Here is a 21,379-nt window from a genome sequence, read left to right as displayed (position 1 = left end):
AGGATGTTTCATAGGTCTAGGCTTAGGAATAGTTGAAGGTGATGATGGCCAGATATCCTTCGTATGCAGAGAGATTCTGAAGAAAAAGCTGTGTTTTATTTGCACAACAAGCCCTTGACACTTGGAAAGTTAGTCATGTTGTTGGGCAGGTTTCTGGGGGCAGACATACATCACTCACCTCCTATGAATCTGACCTCCTATGAATTCTCCATGTCTGTCCTGATACCAGTGAATCAATGAGCTCAAACAACAGGTATGTAAGGCTGTCCCACAAAGTGAAAAGTGTAGTCTGTCATGTCCCTATCGAGGTAACATTGCAGAGAAGTCCTTTCTTTTTTTTTTTTTTCTTTTTGCTGAAAGTAGGAGTTGCCTCAAAATCAGAGTGAAGCTTGGAGAGAAAAAGTGAAAAAATCAATCCCTCTTAATGTTAACAGCAAAATACAATGCTGCATAAACATTAATAGCGCAGATGAATCTTTTCTGACCTTTAGTCCTGAGTCCTGCAGATCTTGGGAAATTCTGGTCTGAATACGGGCTTTGGTGGGTCAAAGCCAAATTGTGAGTTGACCTTGAATTGGAATACCTCCTACAACTTCTTTACTTGCTGAAAGGGTGAATCCCACTGATGCATTCATACTTGCTTAGGTAAAAATACAGCAGCTGTTCCACTACCTATGAACTCCAACACCCACGCCAATACTCAGGAGTATGTTTTCATGATAATGTTAAAAAAAAAAAGTGAAAAAAAAATTTAACTTAGGTATTAGCAATTACAGGTTATTTTGCACTGTTAAGAATGTACTATGGAATGTCTTAAGAAAGTGCTAGGAATGGTTGATTTTACAAATTATTTCTGACATTTTTGCTTTCTTCAGTATTTATATTTCTCTCAAACAGAACAATACAAATCAATCATGCCAGTTTGTTGTTTATGCCTCTGTCAAGTTCACAAACCTTGCCCCGTGATTTGGACTGCAGTGGATGTTTCTTTGTTTAAAAGAATTGACTTTATGCAGACAAACTAGACCATGCCTGAAACAGGTTTGTAAAAGAGCTATATTGGATGGATCTGGCCCAAGATATGGGAGCGTGTAGAAGGTGGTGGGATCTCTATGCACACAGATTCCTCTGGCTCAGAGAAGCTGAATGCAGATGCAGCCCAGAGGCAGAAAAAAGAGTTGGGCAAAAGAAAAGTGGGAAGAAATGGAGTGCTGGCAGTTTGGGGGGACCAAGAATAACTTCAGTTGAGCTGACTTACACTAGTAGCCCACTCTCATCTCTGACTTTCCTCAGTGCAGAATAAGAGATAAAAAGAATAGACAGTAGGTGAATGGGAGATGGATTTGGGGGGGTTACTGTATATTATGTAACAAGAGACATAGGTATGAAGGAAAGAATATACTACAGTTATGAACAGCACTGACCAGATAAATCTGCAACAAAGAAATCAAGCATCTGTTCCACTTAATCAATGGGAAGGGTTGTGAAAAGGTCTTCAGCAGGTTACTAGAATGCTGACTTGGATTGCTACCAAAACCAGTGGTTTACTTTTTTCAAATTTTAAAAGGTATATGTTTGTTTCCTTGTTGTTTTCTTTTAAATAGAAGCTTCTGTTTGCATCATCCTTGAAACTCTTTGAGGAAGCACTGGGGGTTGCATCAGCCGGTTCAGATTTTTATATTGGCTTATCTTCCTTCTGGAGTGAGTTATTAAACTCAAGGTGGCCACCATGCTTCTGTGTGTGCTATGTGCTTTGGTCATGCCTCAATTCTGATTTGGGAGGAGGCCCAGAGCGGTATCAGTTCCCTTGAAAAGGAAACCCGTGCACACAAGCCTAAAGGAGCCACAGCATGTTCTAGTCAGGTACAGGGATCAGGGCTGCGGAACAGGCTTCAGAGCCCATCTCCCTTACGATCTGCATGTTGCCAATAACTACTTTTTGAAGTCGTATATGCAGAGAAGTGCTAACAAGTTCTTTATCTTAGCAACAAATTGATTTGGCAGTGTTACTGACCTTGTATTTCAAAACATTCATCTGCTCATGATTTCAAAATTTTGTGTGTTTTTTAAATTTCACAGTAGAGTTTGCTGTGGATTTTTAAAGTCATGAAACCTACCACAGGGATACTTTGTGTGTGCATGTTGCAAAACTCATCCTGAAGGCTGAACAGAAATAACCTGGAGACTCTCTGTATTATTTCTGAAACGCTTCATCCTAGCCCAACACCAGTGTGAGTTCTCTCCCCTGTGCGGCACAGCCAGCTCTCCAGTGAATGCTCCCCTGCCTTCTCATTTCCCTTGCCCACTGCACTGGGGGATTCTCCCATCCAGATCTCATCGCTGCTTTATTCCCCTACCTTTGTGCTGGACATTGGTTCTGCATAGTTTCTTCTCCAACTTCCACCTCTCATTCCTCAAACCACATACTGTTTTTCTTGCCCTCATTGCTATCCAGAGAGCATCTAAGCAGCACAGAGAGATGAAGCTCCTGGCTTTTGCCACGTAGAAGGGCTAAGTGCATATACCTCTAGACTGCATTGTAGCTGTAGCTGTTTGTCATTGTTCAACTTTTCTTCTTAGTATGAAGACTGAGAGTGAAGAATAGGTTAGATCTCTGCTGGCTTCTGCGATGAGTGCAGTTCCTTGTTCCCCTGCCAGAACCTGCTGTTTGTGCCACAGAAACACTGTTACTGTAAAATAGTTTTTATGAGATAAATTTTCCTTTCAACTTATCTTTCGTAGCTTCCTTGTGTAAGCAAATCCATCATTTTAGACTTTTAGACTTTGTCCCTTAACGTTTGTATCATAAAGGGTGTGTGATACCTGCTGGTACACGTTACAGCTATCTGAAATTTTTATGCTGATTTCTTCTTGTTCTGTAGCTTACTCCGGCAATTAATAGTGCAGGTAAGATTCGGAGGATTTCCAAATTGTACTGTTTGCCTGCACCTCCTTTCTGTCTTGAACAGAAATATGAACTGCTTAAAGAGCAAATTCTATGTTTGCTGCAGACGTCACAGAAAATGGTATAGCCAGTGCTAAGGCATCCAGAGGTTATCTGTAGTCTAGAAAAGATCAATACGGTTATCATTTTTGATCACAGACCAGGTAATGGCACCAGTTGTTCTTGGCATTAAGCCCATACTTGATTTTGAGCAAGAATGTTGTTTTAGACTTCACTTAATGACTGCAAGTGATAGAAAATTGTTCCTGTCTTTAAACACCTGACTTAAACATACGGCTTAATACTTACATATTTATCTGACTTTAACTACTTCGTAGCTACTGGACATTATTATACCTATATCCGCTAACTTGAAGAGCCTTCTACTGTTAGAAATCTTCCCACAATCAAGCCATCTTTGTCATCTTTTTAACCGTTTCTTAAATCTGTTTCTGCAAGACCATGTCCTGGACTACGTATAATTCTCATGACTTCTCCCTAAATCTTTTTTACCAACAGTATGCTTTGAATTATAGTCTCCCTTAGATAAATTGAGTTTCTTCCAGTTTCCATGTTGGTTTTTTGTTTTTTTTTTTTTGATGTCCTAAAACTCTGTATCTCTGTATGGCATTTAAGCATTTGTTGTTCTTTTTGTAAGCATAAAGGCTTATTTTCATGTACCTTGCCAAAATTTCCCTTCTCCTTTCTTGCTTTATTAGTTGCTAAATAGCAACAAGCCTCCACTTCAGAGAGAGTGACATTTTTCTAGAGATACAAGTGTAGCATATACAGCAGTTCAATTTTGGGTGGAAGATGCTTTTTCTTGGAATTTGGTGATAGTCAAGAACGCAAGATGGTCACATTGCTACACAGGAGGTAATTTCAGTGCTAAACCAATTCTAATCGTTTTTTCCAAATATATGAGCAGGTTCTTTTTAGATATTATTTATTGTCAAGAGTCAAAGCTTTCCAAAGTCCACAGAATGCAGAGTGTCTTTGATGATTGTTGTAATGTGAAAGAGGTGGATATCTAAACAGGTAAGCTCAGGAATTAAACACTAGAGCTAGAAAGGCAGCTACAGCATTTTCACTGTTCCTTGCTAGTTCAGTGCTGCTGCATGTGGTACAATCCTTATTTAAATGAGCCCACATATGTTTCATACATTATGCTATGAGCTTAATAGATAGGTGTTTATAGCATCATGCCATTTAAGAAATTTTGCAAATAATATATATTTTATTCTCTCTTTCAAACCTTAAATAGGGGACGTAAAACCTCAAAATTACTTCATTTTCTTTTGCACTGGTCACTACTGTTAGTGCAGCTTTTGTAGCTCTCACTGATTTTCATAGGATTGGTCTGTTGTTGATACCAGTGCAGGTTGAATTTATTTTAAAGTCAGATTTCGTGCATTGCTAGATTCACATTCTGGATTCTAGCCAGGTCTAACCTGTCTATCAGTTAAACAGCAGATAGGGGTAGAAAAGTGCCCATACCTGTTCTCTGACGATGGAAATAAAAATGAGGACTGTCAACTAGTTCATGCCATCAGTTGTAACTCTATAAACCTTACCATAGTGCTGACATATTAAAAGGAGAATATAAATTCTTAGTAAAGAGATAATCTCTTAGGAGAATTAAGAAATGGCCATCTCCCTTAAGAAAAAACAACTGTTGGCCTGTCATAATTTTCTCTGAGTGTAGGTTGCAGGCTAAAAATGAGAGAGTTGTAGCTATTTTCTTTAGTTTATTCCCTACCTCGTTTAAGTAACATATTTTAGACAACCAAAGGAGAGCATGTATTTTATAGGCTGTCAATAAAATAAGAAAATCACATTCCTTATGATGGAAACATTTACCAAGAACTGCCTTTAAATTAATCACAACTTCTTTTATCACAAGAAATACAAGCAAGTTTTTTAATTACTTTATGAGTAAAAAAAGTATTCCATTATGTGCATATATTAAATTGTTCTTTTACTAACACCATGATCACCTTTGCAAAGATTGGAAATCCAGATGTTTAGTTATATTTCCAGCATATATCATGTTTAGAATCCTGTAAGATCTGCTATGAATTACAGTACAGACTGCACAGTCTTCGCAAGGATGTTTCTTGAATGACATGTGAGGAAGAGATCTAGGAGGAGCTAATGGACCTGCTAGCCTATAGGATAGGAGACGGTCTTAATCTTTGTAGACTATGTCTTCTTCCTTTGAATATCATTCACAGTGGAAGCCAGATGGAACTTAGCAGTGAGTTGAGTAATAAACTGAGCAATACCTAAGGGAACTTTTGTTTGTTTGACGAAGACCACATTGGGCAGTTAATGCTTGGTAGCTTGGTATGGTGAGTAGACCCAAGCCAGCAATTAAGCACCCACCATCCACTCACTCATTCCACAGTGAGATCGGGTAGAGAATTGGAAGAACAAAAGTGAGTAAATCTCGTGGGCCGAGATAAAAACAGTTTAATAAGTGAAGAGAAAAAACAAAAAAAACAACCAACAAACAAACCCATCCCACCACCAAGTGATACAAAAGCAATCACTCACCACCTCCCACCAGCAAACCAATGTCTAGCCAGCAACAGCTACCTTGGAAAGACTACCCCCAGTTTTATTGCTGAGGATGATGCTCTATGGTACAGAGCATCCCTTTGGTCATTCAGGGTCAGCTGTCCCGGCTGTTTCCTCTCCCAGTCTCCAGCCTACTTGCTAGGGGGTGGGCAGCATGAGTAACAGAGAGGGCCTTGGCACTGTGCAGGCGCTGCTCAGCAATTGCTAAAACATCAGTGTGTTATCAACACTGTTTTAGTCACAAGTCCAAAACTCAGCACCATACAGGCTGCTGTAAAGAAAATTACCTCCATCTCAGCGAGACCCAGTACACTTGGGATTACAGCAGTCAGACCAGATAATAAATATATTAAGGGAGTTAAAGTATAACATTTTGATTCCATTCGTATGTCTGTCTTTTCTCTCCTGCATGGCTTGATTGTTTATGTACATCATTGTTGTACAACCTTCACATGGTTTACATAAGAAAACCCATTGTAATAAAAGCTTTCGCTCTAAACTTGCGCTCCTTATCTAAGCAGCCTGCTTAATGACTTCTCTTCTTTCAATTACTTCTTATACTGATTGATCTCACATCTGAATCAGCAGCATTTGAAGAGATGAGAGTGATCACTCTTTCAAGTGTGACTTGTGACACCAAAGAGAGTAACATGTTGGCACAACTGATATTGATGGTAGTTCTACCACTAATTTCAGACACTTGTGGTAAATCTCCATATTTTGAATTCTAGGGCCTCTGTAGAATTTAGAGGTCTTGGGATTACAGTTATGTAAATTACTGTGTAGTCCTCCTTCTCAAGAGCTCCAGGAAAAGCACTCTGTAAATATTGATGTCCTAAAAGAAAGTAGAACCATATTTTTCTGAGAGACAGGTTAAATCCTTGAAGTATCGTTTATGTCAAATTTTTGTTACCTGTGGTAACCAGCTGTGTTCCAAGAAAGTAATGTGATTGTATGGTGGTGTTACCTATGGTTGTTACAGCTTCTGCTAATGTGCTTTTGCTCCTGTGTTAGATTTTTTTCTGCTTCTTGTGATTAATATGTAAAGAGTATACCAGGCTACTTCTCAGGCAGACAAAATTTTCCATCACAGAATCGAGCTAGATACAACGTATGTTCAGATGTGCATGGTAAACAAACCTGAAAGGAACACAGTTGTATTTTCTAGAGCAGACTTATATTTCACACGGTTGCTTGCGTAGAAATACATTACCAGCTAATTGGTGAGCTAAATACATTTTACTCCATGCACAAAACTAAATTTCTCCATTAGAGAATTTAATTTACTTCACAGTCCTCATTAATTGTTCTCATTTTATATAATGATATCTAATGATGCAAAACAGAACATAAGCATGGGGTTAAGAGTAAGGATTTAAACATAATAAATATCAAGCATTACTGAGTTAAGGTTGAATATTTACCCAACCTTGACTGAAGTAGTTTTCATGTATAGTCACTGAAATAGCATCTCATTACATAATAGAATATTATTTCTCAGGTATCTTAAGTAATACAAAGTAACATTCTTTCATATAAATTATTTAGTCTAACATACAGTTGACAGGGTAAAGCACCTAAAAGTCACACAATGAAAGGGTTATTTTTTTAGAGTAACTGTAATCTGTGCCCCATACACATATAGGGCTAAATTTTTAAAGGGGTCTCAATTTTCCCTCTGATTTTATATTCTCAGTCTATTTCATGCATGTATGATAGGATTAAGATATCTGAGTTTTTGACTTTAGTCACTAATTGATGTATCTTAATCCTTTCATATCTGTCCATAAAATAAGAGGCCATCTTTAAAAATTTCACCTAAAGTGCTCAATTTTGCCTTCAGATACCTCCATGCAACTTCCATTGAAGTAATTGGAGCTGTGCCTGCATATCTGATGGTGGAACTGGACTCATTGCAATTAAGGTACACATTTACCGACATAATTAGTCATCTGGAATAATCGCTGGGCCCAGTGTGACATTCTGCATGTGCAGAATTTCCTAGATTGGACCCTCTGCTTGTGGGGGATTGAAGATTACGATGGTAACTTTATTTCTTGCCTTAAATTTGTAGCTATAGCAGAACTTTAATGTCATTTGCTATATTTAGTTTTCCTATTTTAAATAAGAAATGTGGAAGAAGGACATGAAAACAACGTATTTTTCACAATGATGTCTTTGTATATTTTTTCATACCCAACCAGCGCACAGACATTCCATGATTTCCACAAACACATTACGGATGGTACGTGCATGCACAATCATGATTTGTGCAATAGCACAAGTTTAAAATATCCAGCCCTGAGTGTACTGCTTTCTTTTTGTATCTTTGTGCTCTCAAAGCACAGACAAAAAGTAGATGTGTAAAGAATCCCACAGTTAAGTAGCAGCATAAAACCCAGATATGGTAACATTGGTACCTCTTAATTCACAATGCAGATCTGTAAACAACATCCTAGAGTACTTATTTTCCCCTAATTTAAAATTCTCTTGTGTTTTGTGATTGATTTCATTCAACTTTTAAATTGATGTCTCTCTCCTGTCACTGGTCTGGGGAGGGGCTGTTTATAAAAATCTTGACTTTTAAAACTAAACGTTTTGGAGAGAGTCATATAAATCCATGGTTGACCCAAAAGCAGAAAATTTTGCAGATGTTTTCCCCAAAAAAATGCCAGTCTTGAATTTGTGACCACACACAAAATTCCAACCAAAAGAAGTTGTTCTGCGATGTTATAACCTGTTAAAACAAAATGAACATAGTGAGTACTCCTGTGATTTAGCATAGTGACTGATTAATATTTGAGTCTAGTTCTAGAACTGTTAAAAAGTGCCAGTTTTCGAGGTATTGGTTTTATTGGTATTCCTGTGCATTTATAGTGCTACCAAGTTTAAGAATGGCAGAATATATAGTTCCCTCTGAAAATTATCCACTGTCACAAAGGTTAACTTATTTTAAGGAAGCCTTAGTCCAGGGGCTTTCACACCACTCTTTCTGTTAGTGCAAGGTCATCTTCCTGTGGCAAGCACAGCCAAGATTAGTTGCAATAACTTGTTCAAATTGAGAAGATGCTCTTTATAGCACCACAACTTCTTGAACATTTAAGATTAGATTTCTTTTTTTAAACGAACATGGTCATAGGAAAATTGAAAACACAAGAACAAATAATTAATTTCTTTGAAATAGAAGTGAACATTAGAGAGCAAAGTAGTGCTTTTAAAGGACTTTTTGTAAAAAAAAAATTACTATAAAATTACTGTATTTTTTACTATGACTGGTTGAATGGAGAAATTATTCCTCTCAAATAATCTTTAGCTATGGTAAGCAGTTATGTTTTAAGAAAATAGGAGTTAATTACTTTAAAATAAATTTTAATACCTGTTTAATGCATTAATTCTTAGAATGCTACTGTAATATTTTCTACATTTAAGCAAATACATGGTTAGATGATCATGGATTTTTGTCCCCTGCATCCAGAATACTTAACAGGTTTATAATTCAGCCTATCACCTAAATTCTTCCACTCTTTTCATATCTGTTGCACCAGCTTGATTATGTATAGGAAATTGGGATGTCTGCCCATTTTCAGGTAAAGACTCTTGCAATGGAAGTGGTTGATTTCTTGACATTAGTGTTCCTTTGTTCTGTGTTTACACCCTGCTTGTTCTACATGTTTGTACATTTCTTTGTTTCGTTGAGATGGAAGTAAGTTAAAATTGTTGCTAAACCGTTTGTTTTTCCAAAAGGTTTTCACTATTTTTAATTGATTTTCATTGTGTGTTTTTGCAGCAAGCTTAGTAGTGGAGGAACGAACAAGACAGATGAAAATGAAAGTGCACCGTTATAATCAGACGTCAGGGTCTGGTTCTAGCCAAGAACATGAGCGTGAGCAATATACCAAGGTAAAGTCAGTAGTATTGAAATGATACTTTGGCTTGAAAATTGAAGGCATAAACCTGTTTATTTAAAATATTATATAACCCTCCAGAACACTGTGTTATAAAGCCTGACAGAAATGTCTTCGAGTAACAGCTTTTTAACAACATTTTTACCCCCATCTGATGTGCATTAGACTCAGTCTTTGATGTCACCTAAAATGAATCTGCAAAGAACAGGATGCTTCAGAACTAATTCAGGGAAGAAAGATCCTTCAACAGCTGTTAAACAAAGCCATGTCACCTCTAGCTTAGGAAGTCCCTGGCCTGCAAATCCCTGAAGGCTGGAAAAGTGGGCCATGGAAGTACCATTGTATGTTGGCCCTACTCTCTTGTTCTTCTCTAGGCCCTTGCAGTTGTCTGACATGTAGAGAGCTAGGCAGAATTAGATCCAGCTGTTCTCATATTTGTATAATTTTTTTGTATCCTAATAATGTCACAGATAAAGTATTTCCTTTCTTGAAATACATAGTGATTACTTTGATCTCCTTTTCTAATAATTGTAAAGATTTCCTCTAATAATTAAGTGTACATGAAATTACATTAATGAAGTCATATAGAGGGACCTTTTTTTTTTCTTGATAATGCTAAAATGATATCCCACAACCTTGTAGGTTTAAAACTGTATAGGCTTCTGAGCAAACTGCTGAAAACGTCTCACACACCTCCACTGCCACTTACAAATCAAGCTGTGAGGGGCTGGAGCTGAAATTTCTGCTAAAGGCGTTTTGCCTTGTGGCACCTAACAGAGGGGGAACATTTGCACAAGTCAGGAGGGGTAAAGTTTAGTTTGATTCTGTGTTTCCGTGTAGAGATGCGGCACTGTGTTGGTGTAGGCAAAGTAAAGGGCAGGGACAAAAGCAGGGGTAACTCAGTTGCGTGGGAAGCATTCCTGCAATTCTCTTCTCGCACCATTGAGAGTTACGTGCTTTCAACGAGTGACCACAGGATGGCAGTATGAATGTAAAATCCACTGTAAAAAATCCAGACACACATAGCAACTGTATGCATTAGAATAAAGTCTCAGAATAACAGTAGTTGGAAGAAAATCATAGCTTTTATTAATTTAGACTTTCGTGCTTCAAGAGCCACATTTCAAAGACTTCCTTCACATCAGTGAGAACTAAAGGCTTGTATTTTTATTTCTACATTTTAAAAGAGGCGGGCTTTCCATTTGTGAACCGGTGCCGTACAGAAAACAACAAACATTGTCAAGCTCTCAAGAGCTGCGGACTTGAGAACACTCCCGGTGTTTATTGCCATGGCACGGGCACCGGACTTTCTGTCCCTGCCACTCCAGGGTCACTTCCCTGTGCTTCATAGAACTGATGTGTCCTCCTGGAGGCACAGGTTAAAATAACAGATAAGTGAGGCACTCAGCAGAAACAAACTCAGAAATTTACTTAGGAATGGGTAAATAGGCAATTGGGCATCTAACTTGTGGTAACAGATTTGAAAGATTTGTTCAAGGTCTTGTTACAGTTAAATATGGAGCCAACTTTAATAAGGATGTTTCTTTTTTTGTTCACCCCACTGTGAACATCAAACTTAAATAGTTCTCAAAGGGAAGAGAAATAAGAGAAACAGGGCTTTAGGTCCTCAATTGCCAAATTGTGGGATATCAGTGCTATTAAAAAAAAAACAACAATTGGGATGGAAATTTCAAATGAGATCATCTGTCAGCAGCCAGAATTTGTATAATAATTAGAACAGCTCATTTGATGTTGGATTTGTCATTACCTTCACAAGAGGACAACTCAGGACAAGAGGGTGAGATGCATTGTTTCTCTGTACTACTTCCCAACCAATTAACATGTTAAAAAAATAGTAAAAATGCATTTTATAAAGTTTGCAGGAGAGAAAGGTATTGTGCAATCTGGCCAGGATGACCAAACATATACCTTTGTTCATAGTCAAAGGCCAGTTTTCTGATTTGGATTAACTGTGCTTACAGATTGATTCAAGTATTCATATTTTTTTCATTATGAAACATATTTTTTATCCTGACTCTCATTAATATTTATCATGAGCATTATTTTTGCTCCTCAATATATTTATCTTATTGTGCTAATATAAATCCCATGTATGGTGAAATAGTTGTTGGAAAACATCAATCTGCAATGTACCAGTTTTTCTTATCCTCTAATACCTAGAGTTTTCTAGTATCATCTTTAGTTTTTAAATATATGTGGAAATGAAATCAAAATTGAAATCACAACATGATGAGTACTAGACAGAAAGAATTCTGTTGAAGTATTGTTTATTCAGCATTTTTAAAAAAGGTATGACTGCAACTTCAAGGAAGCAAATTCTCTGTCCATTGTTACAAGAAAAATATTTTTGGGGTACCTGGTGTTCTGAAAGACATTGGCTCCTTTCCACGCTAAAACAGTAGGAAGGAGAATTAATGACTTGTACTGGAGTTTAAATCAAAAAATCTTTAACTTTTCATGTATTTTCTACGTGATAGTTGTGTAGTCCTAGATAGGATGGTCCAACCTATAATAAATTTTTAAGTGCTGAGAACAAATTATATTACCACATTCTGACACTCTGTACTATATTCAGTCATGTAGCTGGTTGCTTCATATCACTATGGTGATAGTCATCACTTTAAAAATGTTACTAAAGCAAAGCTTGTGCTACTGTCTTTCTTAACCCTCAGAAGATGCTGAAAGAGTCAAGAAAATAAACCAGACATGAAGATTTAGACAGGTCTAATGAAAATGTAGTAAGTCATATCAGGTGGTGCAGTAAAGCTGATGACTGAGACTTCTAAGGACTTCAGACTATACCTAATTTCTGCTGCCAAAATCTGTGAAAAGTCTTTGAAAGCTGCAGGAGTAAGACTTACATTAAATAAAAAAGAAAAAATGTTCAGTGGTCTAATAGACATTTTGGAATAGTGAGAAAGAAATATTAAATAGTTATTAAAGAAAAAGCAGTTGCAAACAGAATTTGTCCCTCTCTAACAGAAATGCTTCTTTCTTTCCCAAGTAGCAGTGTTTGCCCACTGCTTCAGAAAATAAGTATTTATATTTATTAGGGAAATTATGCTGTGCTGCACATGGAGAAAATATTCCCTTCTGCTTTGCAGAGCAATCAGCTCACACGAATTTGATTCTTCCACTATTTTAGCATTTGCAAATGTGCTTGTTTTATTACACATAAAATTCTCTAAACCTTTCAAAAATTTTCCTTCAGTATGGACTGGATCTGTTTTGCAATAGTTAATTATGTTTATGCAAAATTAATTCCTTACATTTAAGTATGTTTTCTCTTATATTGAAACAAGCTTTTTTTCCAGAGCTATCATAGCATGGCCTTTGCAATTTCCAATCCATTTCTGGTGCATTTCTTCCATTTTTTAAATTTCTTCCACTGAGTCTCTCAATCTTCTAGTCTCAGTAAGCAAACACTAGTTTTTCAAGCATGCATCATGCAAGTTATTGTGTAAACATTTTTGAAGATCCGTGTTTTAAAGATCCATTAATGAATTTTGAATAGGTAACTGTCTGCTCTACAACATTTGTATAGGTCTTCATGGCTGTTCCATTCTAATTGTTTTGGACCCTCACAGAACTCACATCCTTCTTTCCTTCAGTTCCAGTGGAAAGACTCCATCATTTATGTGAAACAGTTAAATTCTAAAAAGCTAAATAAAAAAAAAATAAAAACAAACAACAAACCCTCTGTGGATTTGGCAAAAGGGTTTAAAGAAGAGCTTTACACATCTGCCCGCCTTCTTTCTTGTATGTCGCTAAGACTGTAGTGGCTAGTATGCACATATTTGTGCTGTTTCAGTGTTTGAGAGAGTCAAAACACTTTGGTAGCATAATTCTGGATTTGCATAGACATAAATGACAGTATATCTTAATTAGGCCCTTAATTCAAAATACTCTAAGTTTTTTATTGCAGATGCCACACACAGAACAGACATCATGCTGCAGCTGCTCTGGCTTTCCAGAGAATGCGCAACACATTTTTTTGGAAGCTATTTATTCAAGAGAGTTACTCATCAGAGCACTGTAGTACGTACTTAAAAGGACATCACTCTATATTTAGATGCACTACTGACTCAGTTAACACTGTATGTGATTGGAAAGCATTTAGCATAAAAGTGTAATCATGGCATTAGTTCAGTGGCACTCTGTGGATTTAACTTGATAGTTAATGTCTAGGAGAAAGGGCTGAATAGAGACTTGGGATGATAGGGGATCAATTATGTTAAGTATTATGTGATGCTGGGCAAGGCACTTAGGGCTAAGTATAGAAAATGCTCTTGGACATCGATGTGATGAGTATCTTCTTTTGATCCTCCTTCATCCACCTTCAAGAAAAAATATTTACTGTATATCATATTGATACGACAATCACTCCAGTACTGGTAGGGTTTCACAAAATTCAGTGAGGTCCATTCATTTGACTTGTGGGCTTCACTGCAGTTTTCCCATGGTTTGACTTGCTCACTTTGAGTTGAGCTGGACACAATTATGGGAAGAATTACTTAGAATCACTGCTGCTTACTGGGCCCTGGACCATCACGTGAGCTGCTCCTAAGACACAGACCCAGATGCTGGTAGGAGTCAGAGATGAGGAGTGAATGCACGACGGTGCTGACTGCCGGGCCATGAACCCCAGCAGCATTTGGAAGAACCATGTGTGAGCAATAAATAAAACTCAAGGTGTTTTGTGCATGATTCAGCGTTTCCTGACAAAATTCCTTCTTAGAGTAACATACCTCAAAAGACAGCTGTGATCTCAAGACGTGCATAAGCCCCTGGATGAATCTAGCTTTTAATGTTTCCAGTCTGGATTTCTCTTTCCTCATTTGAATGTCCTCATTTTAATTCCCATTTAATTTTCTCATGTAATTTCCTCATTTTAAGCACTTAAAGAGGCACATATTTTCAGAGGTTAGTCACCTGAGGCGTTTTTTGTAGTCAAAGGAGGGGACACTCCTTCAATTTTCAAGCTGTGAACTATTGTATTCTCCATGCCTTTGGGAGATAAATCTAGAAATATAAATGCTTAGTAATATGGAAGATAATATAATTATAATGGTCTATTAAATGACTTCTAAAATGTGCCTTATAATCAGTAAAATCGCTAACATCATTAGTCATTGAGGAACTGTAAAAGTATTCATGAAGTACACTTTTGGTTTACGTCTATGGCCCTTCTGTTGACATTAACACATCTGCAGTTCATCATACCCCTTTTTTCTCCTTTTGCTGGCATAAAAGAAGCAGCAACTCCACAGGTGGTAAAGTGAATGGAAGAACTGCATTTCAGCTGTTTATATTTTGGATAGTTATATTGAAAAAAGTTCTGTCTTTGTAATACAGAAGCAGACAGCACAGATAGTTTGGGCATCTGAAGCTAGCTGCTATTAATGTTTGACAAAACAGGCCTACTCTTTAGTAATTTGCAGTTGAATAATTAATTGAGTGCTAAACAAACAGCCAGATTCAGGTGTGGCCTGGGACAAAGGCCAGTAGCCTATACCTCCCTCAACACTTAAGAAGAAGAAAGGCTGCCAGCAGGAGGAAGGAAGTCACTGCATCCAGGCTTGATGATCCCCTCGATGGGAGAGCTCAGGTGGTGTCAGCTTTCTCCAGCTGCATGTTGTAGTGCTTACTCTTGGACCACCACCAAGAAGACCATGAGTCTTCTTGTGCCATTCCAGATTCACTGTATGCACTCTCAAACCAAGGACCACAAGGAGAATGTGGACTTTTTGGTGAGGAAGAAAAGTAAATAGACGTCATAATGCAAAAGAGGGGAAATCAGATTGTCTTCAGCAAATACAAGTAAAACATGGAGATATTTCTGAAACACTGTTACCGTGCATAAAAACCAATGTATTTGAGAGAGACTGCATGGTTGTATTTTAAACAAAGTATTTTTAAAATCTCACCTGTGGAGAAAGCATTTCTAGATTTAGTTTAAATATGTAGGAAGGGTGAAATCTCTATTTCACTGAAATCAATAGAAATTTTATTATTTAATAGGATCATGATTTCTTCTGCAGATTGCAATTCTGTTTAGCTCAATGGAAAACCAGAACATTCCATGTGTTCAGATGCTTTTCATATTTTTAGATGCTTCATTTTAGGAAAGCTTAAAGGATTCATTAGGAATTCTGTGGGAATTTTGCATAAAATATCAAGGCTGGCTCAGGAGTGCGACAGTTTAACTTAAGCTGGAAAATATTAACCATTCAGTTTTCCAGCCTCTGAACATTTATGTTTAGCGTAAGTAAAGTTTTCATAGCTTTTATTCTTGCTTTGAATTTTTTTTACACTTTAGAAGAAAAATAGGCCATCTAAAGAAATTTAAATGTTCCATGTTTTAAATGATCCAAGCAGGAAGTGTGCTTTGTATTTCCATTTCGGAGAGGTTTATTTTGCAGTCTCAAAGAGGGCAAACAGCAAAATTATTTAACAGACTCTACAAGACATTTCCAAAAGGTGGTCTGAATAGACGTATCAGCATAGTCTCACCTTAACTCCATTGGTCATTTATATTCAGATAAGTCACACAGTCACTTGGAAAGAGAATCTCCAAATAAATCCTTGCTGTAGTTGAAAATAGTTTTAAATATTGGAGTTCTTGAGTCCTCTGTGTTACCCACTTCATTAAATCAGAGTTCTGCTGCATTTGTTTGGATGTCAGTGACTGTTAGACATGTTATTTGAGCTCAAAGTCATCACGCTCCAAGCTGTTTTGAAATCATCTGCAGAGTTTCATTTAGTATTTGAAGCTGAAAATTTACCTTTAGTAAAGCAGAGCTTTCTCTCCTGCTGATGTTTTTATTGTCAGCCCCTCACAGGGTATTGCTAAGAGTTTCCTTAGTGCACACTCCTCACGTCAACACCCCAGGTTTTTATTCATAAATTGGTTTGTGTTTTTGATCTTGGCGTATGCCGTCCAGGAGCTGTGAGTAACCCTGAAACACATGCTGAGACACTAAATTTGTATAACCTTCATTTCTCCTACAGATTTCTATATGTACAGTCAGTGCTTAGTATCCTCTTTATCCCCTCCCCTTCTCTACTTCCGTTAACTTCCTCATCTTATCTTAGATGTTTTACCAAGAGGTTTCAAAGTGTACTATGTAGACCTCAACCATAGTTACTGAAAGACACCGGAGCAATAGAAGATAAACCTGGCTTGAGGACAGGAGGCCTGATACATACATCTGTACAAACCTGAGCTTGTGTTTGCCAGGCTTTTAAAGTTAAGTCATGACATTTGCCAACTGACTCAGCCTGCAACCCAGTGCCTAGTTGCGCTGGGGATATTCACAGACTGTCACAGCTTTGTGTATAATTCATAAATAAACTTTTATGACTTGCAATTTTACAGAGCACAGATGTGGAAAACGAACTCCCTGAGTGTCTTGTCAAAAACTGCCTAGTGTTCCCACGTGTTAATAGTTTTCCCATAATATGCCCTGGGAAGTATACCACTGGTTTAGTTGCTTTGCAGCCAAGGGTGTCTTACTCTCTAATGATAGTATAGTGGGTTTTATTTTTGTGAACCTGACAATGGTTTGATCCTCATATCTGTGTGACTGAAGATTTAGGTAAGTGTGACATTGCTAGGATTGAAGCCTCCTTTTCATGGAATCATAGAATCATGTAGGTTGGAAAAGACCTTTAAGATCAAGTCCAACTGTTATCCTAGCACAGCAAACTAGCCAAGTTCACCACTAAACCATGTCCCTAAGTGCCACATCTACTCATCTTTTAAATACCTCCAGGCATGGGCACTCAACCACTTCCCTGGGCAGCCTCTTCCAGTGCTTGACAACCCTTTCAGTGAAGAAATTGTTCCTAATATCCAATCGAAACCTCCCCTGGCACAACTTGAGGCCATTTCCTCTTGTCCTATCACTTGTTACTTGGGAGGAGAGACTGACCCCCACCTCACTACAGCCTCCTTTCGGGTAGTTGTAGAGAGCGATAAGGTCTCCCCTCAGCCTCCTTTTCTCCATGCTAAACAACCCCAGTTCCCTTTATATATGTCTGACTAATGATGTGAGTAATATGAGCAGTATGTAATAGGCGGTGTGGTGTCACAGGTGGTTTTAACTAATCAAAACTTCTGCTGTTAGCAAAAGGGTAATAATTTCTACCCCTGTCCACATACTCCTCCTGCTGGGTCTTCTGCTAGTTCTCAGTACACATGTAAAAGCAACTAGATTAGGGCAGTGATCTGCCTGAAAACAAATACTGTTTTTGCTGAGTTACCTTTCTGCCTGACTAGTCCTGTAGTATCACGATACAAAGAGATATTTCGCAGTAGAAAATGTGCTTTTTTCCTTTTCTGATAGACTTCAGGTATTGAAATCAATCCCCAATGTCAGCTTCACGTAGCATTACATTTCATTCAGACTCATATGCAGTTCTCATGTTCCAAACTACCTCTGTACAAGTATTTCATAGCATATTTTTTAATATTTGAAAAATTAAAAAAAGGTCTGTAGCCAAATAGATGGTATGCATGTGCTTGAGAAGATGTCTGTCCACTGCATAAATATTTCATTATTATAGTTCCAGTGTACTAAAGAACGAGCAGCCTATTTCAATTCCAATGCTGTAATTTATTTCAAGTGTCTTATTTAGTCCATAAATACCATGTTTGATTTCTTCATAAAGACATTATCTAATAGAGGCGTTTCTCTGAATTCCATACAATTTTGTTAGATCTAAAAGTAGTTAGAGAGAATTGTCATACTTAGGTCATTTGTTGTCTCAATATGTGCGTTATGTTTTGATGAGACTCCTCACCCTTTCTTTTCTTGATCTCTAGTATAATATACAAACAGATCAGTACAGAAGTTGTGATAACGTCTCTGCCAAATCATCAGATAGTGATGTCAGTGATGTGTCAGCCATTTCCCGAACCAGCAGTGCCTCACGCCTCAGCAGCACAAGTTTTATGTCAGAGCAATCTGAACGCCCTCGGGGCAGAATCAGGTGAGTTCTCAGTGCAGCTTCAATTGTATTACACCCCTTCTTTCATTTAGTGCCAAAAGACTTTCCAAAATCAGAAATTATTGAAATTAGAAGACCACAAGATAAGAATTTATGAAAAATGTCTATGCACATATAAACTGTCTTCCATTGCTAGCCTAAGATGACAGTATTTTTGCAGTTGTGCATCTAAACAGAAAGCAAACTTCCCATGAGGAGCTGACAGATTAATGTATTTGTGGCAAGCAGAACTTGAACACACACTATCATCTCATTGCTGGCTATGAATCAGTGTAATCTATATGCCAATAAAGTATTACAGCAAAAATATTACTAGATTTTTCATCTAAAGAATTTTCTTTTGTAAAAGCTCTGTTTTTCTTTCTTTCAAGCCTTTATTTTGCTGTTTTCATGCATATGATAAATTACTAGCTGTGAAACAAGTTTTTGTATAGCAATTTTGATATCTCTCGTTCAAAAATAGTTTAATTCATTTGCATTATCAATAATCAAATACGTCTTCCATCCTTGATAATAATCTATTCTTGCTTTAGTGCTTTTTTCGATACACAGATTGGTTCCTGTCTTCATTTAACTTGATGACAAAACTCCCACCAGCTATGATGACTGTAGGATTGGCATGATAGTCTATGATTACATCTACCAATGTCTGAACTTTCAAAAATTTGACTTTAAGTGTTATAAGACACGAGAAGAATTAGGAACTATAAAAAAATTATCCCTGTGGAGGAAATCAGTCCGATAAAAGTCTGGATGGCATCACTTAGTACTTCAGAACATTTCTAGACAGACTCACTATCCAAGAAGTTCAGCTGCAGGCTTTTTGGTCTGTTCATGCAATGGGAAGGGATGTTAGAGAAACTCAGAAACTGGTCTCTATGTATAAACTAGCTCCACCTCATTGTTTTTGTTAAGGAAAGCTTACAAAGGTATTCAAAGTCATGTTTTAGATTGGTGAAATTACAACCTGACAGCTGCAGTAATTCACAATCCAGCAGACCACTGCGGTGGAACTGCAAATGTATTTAAAGTTATTCAAGTATTTAAAGTTATTTCAATTCATGTGTTTAAATGCTGCATTTCATTATGTCCTAGCTTTTCAGTACTTCTCTCTTTACAGAGGGCCTTAGTCATACCAAAATACCTGTGTTTTCTAGGCACTGAATTTTCTGAACTAGGCCCTGTCACAGTATCTTTGGCAGGTTGAACAAAATGGGATTTTTTTCCCATAAATGTCTGTGTTGAACAGATCTTATCAGAAATTTTCCTTGGATTCAGAATGTCTGATCACAAATGTCAGAACCAGGAGAACCACTAACCTCATGTGAGGCTGGAAAGAGGGAAACCTAGGATCAAATCCTTGCTCTCATTCAACCTTTTCCATTCTAATGAGTAGCAGAGCACCTTGGGTACGGGATTAGCGGACATAGTGTACAAAAGCAAGTGTCTGCAGTGGGAGCTCCAGTTCAGCTTCACTCTAAATGCCTGAAGTGAGATGTAAGTAGAATTCAGATGCCTTCCCTTTCTGGTACTGTCCACAGAATTCATACCTCAGAGTTCAGACACTTTATAGTTGCTTTAATTTTCTCTAAATTCAGGTAGGACTTCTATAGTGAACAAAATGTATAGTAATAATATACAGTGCAGCTCATTCAGTGGAAATATGAAGAAGAAATTAATAGATTCATAAATTACTCATAACTTCCAATATTTTTCTTCTAAGCTGGCAGTGGTTTTGCTTCTCTGAAAGACTTGTTAAAATAAGTCAGAGATGCCTAATGTACTCTCTTTGCAATTAGCCTATTTCAACTATTAAGTGCAGTGGGGTGAAATTTAAAATAATTTTAATGTTATGTTGGAAAACATTGTATCCAGCAGATTAACATCCACTGTTCAAAATTTTCCATTTGAGTTGTCCGCACTTATTTTTGGATGATTGCCTATCATCACTATAAAAAGGTCAAAGTCTTTAGAGACCTGCAAAAATGTTGTATCATGTGAATTAGATATCAAGAGAGCTCAGAATGAAAGGAAATTGGGTGTTGAAGAAAAGAAAAGGAGAAGGCATTTTGCTGATGATCTGAGCCGGTCAGCTTCCTACCCTCCTGTGTCTGTACTGGTAGCCTCTGTCAAATACTCTTTAGTCAATTCTTTGTGCAGCTTACTTATTACATGGAAATGAAAAGTTAATTTGGGGAAAGAGTTGATTGTATTATGAACAATTTTTTCAGAGTGAGATTTGTGCTGTTTAACTTCAGCCTTAAAAACTATGTATCTACAGTGGAATTCACATAAAAATTAGGTTTTTGTTAAATTATTTGTCTAACTTCCCTAAGTCAACATTAAAAAGAAGAAAACGCCTGTTAGCTCAGATGGTTCACTTCATCTTCAGATAGATGTCAAAAACAGGTGAATTGTCCTTTTCTAGCATTAATTGTTGAAGGAACCCTAGATGACATGTTTAGATTGATTGTTTTAATTTTAGACATTAAAATCGAGTGAAATGGATTCTTTCTCTTAATACTAATGTTTCTTTAAGTTCAAGGAATTAGAAAATCGAAGTTCAAGTTTGATTAGTAATTTGAAGTTCAAATTTTATTTTTGCCTTCAAGGAACCTGATGTTAACATGTATCAAGCAGGATGGGATGGGATGGGTTGGGATGGTCAAGCAGGAGGGACAAGGAAAAGAGCATTTTTTAACTTCCTGTCTTCTGTCCTTCTGAAACGACATATCCACCATCATCTTCATTTGAAAGTGTGTCAGCCTAGTGGCCATGGCAAGTGTGTGAGTGTAATGTTAAGTTTAAAGACAGAAAGTTCATTGAACTTCCTTTTTCATGCACCTACTTTTGTTCTCCAGATACCTTCTGGAGATAAGAGCTATGAAGAATCTAGTAAGCATATGGAAACTGAAAG

General features: G+C 37.3%; 1 protein-coding gene across 40 annotated transcripts in view; it reads left to right on the top strand.

The window, feature by feature from the left end:
- RIMS1 (regulating synaptic membrane exocytosis 1) overlaps window positions 1-21,379 on the top strand; it is a 344,078-nt gene that overhangs the window by 253,439 nt on the left and 69,260 nt on the right. For 29 of the 40 annotated variants that reach the window (XM_087773380.1, XM_087773413.1, XM_087773415.1 and 26 more), the window contains 2 exons: window positions 9,312-9,424; window positions 18,278-18,444. The exons of the other annotated variants lie outside the window; for them this stretch is intronic. In XM_087773380.1, coding sequence (XP_087629506.1) covers window positions 9,312-9,424; window positions 18,278-18,444 — 280 coding nt within the window. The remainder of the gene's footprint in view (window positions 1-9,311; window positions 9,425-18,277; window positions 18,445-21,379) is intronic. 40 annotated transcript variants of the gene reach the window in all.

This window comes from Nipponia nippon, unplaced genomic scaffold, assembly GCF_047370975.1.
Source record: "Nipponia nippon isolate SJK-2023a ecotype South Korea unplaced genomic scaffold, ASM4737097v1 scaffold_4, whole genome shotgun sequence".
Classification (NCBI taxonomy): Eukaryota; Metazoa; Chordata; class Aves; order Pelecaniformes; family Threskiornithidae; genus Nipponia; species Nipponia nippon.
This window is presented reverse-complemented; position numbering and strand designations above follow the sequence as displayed.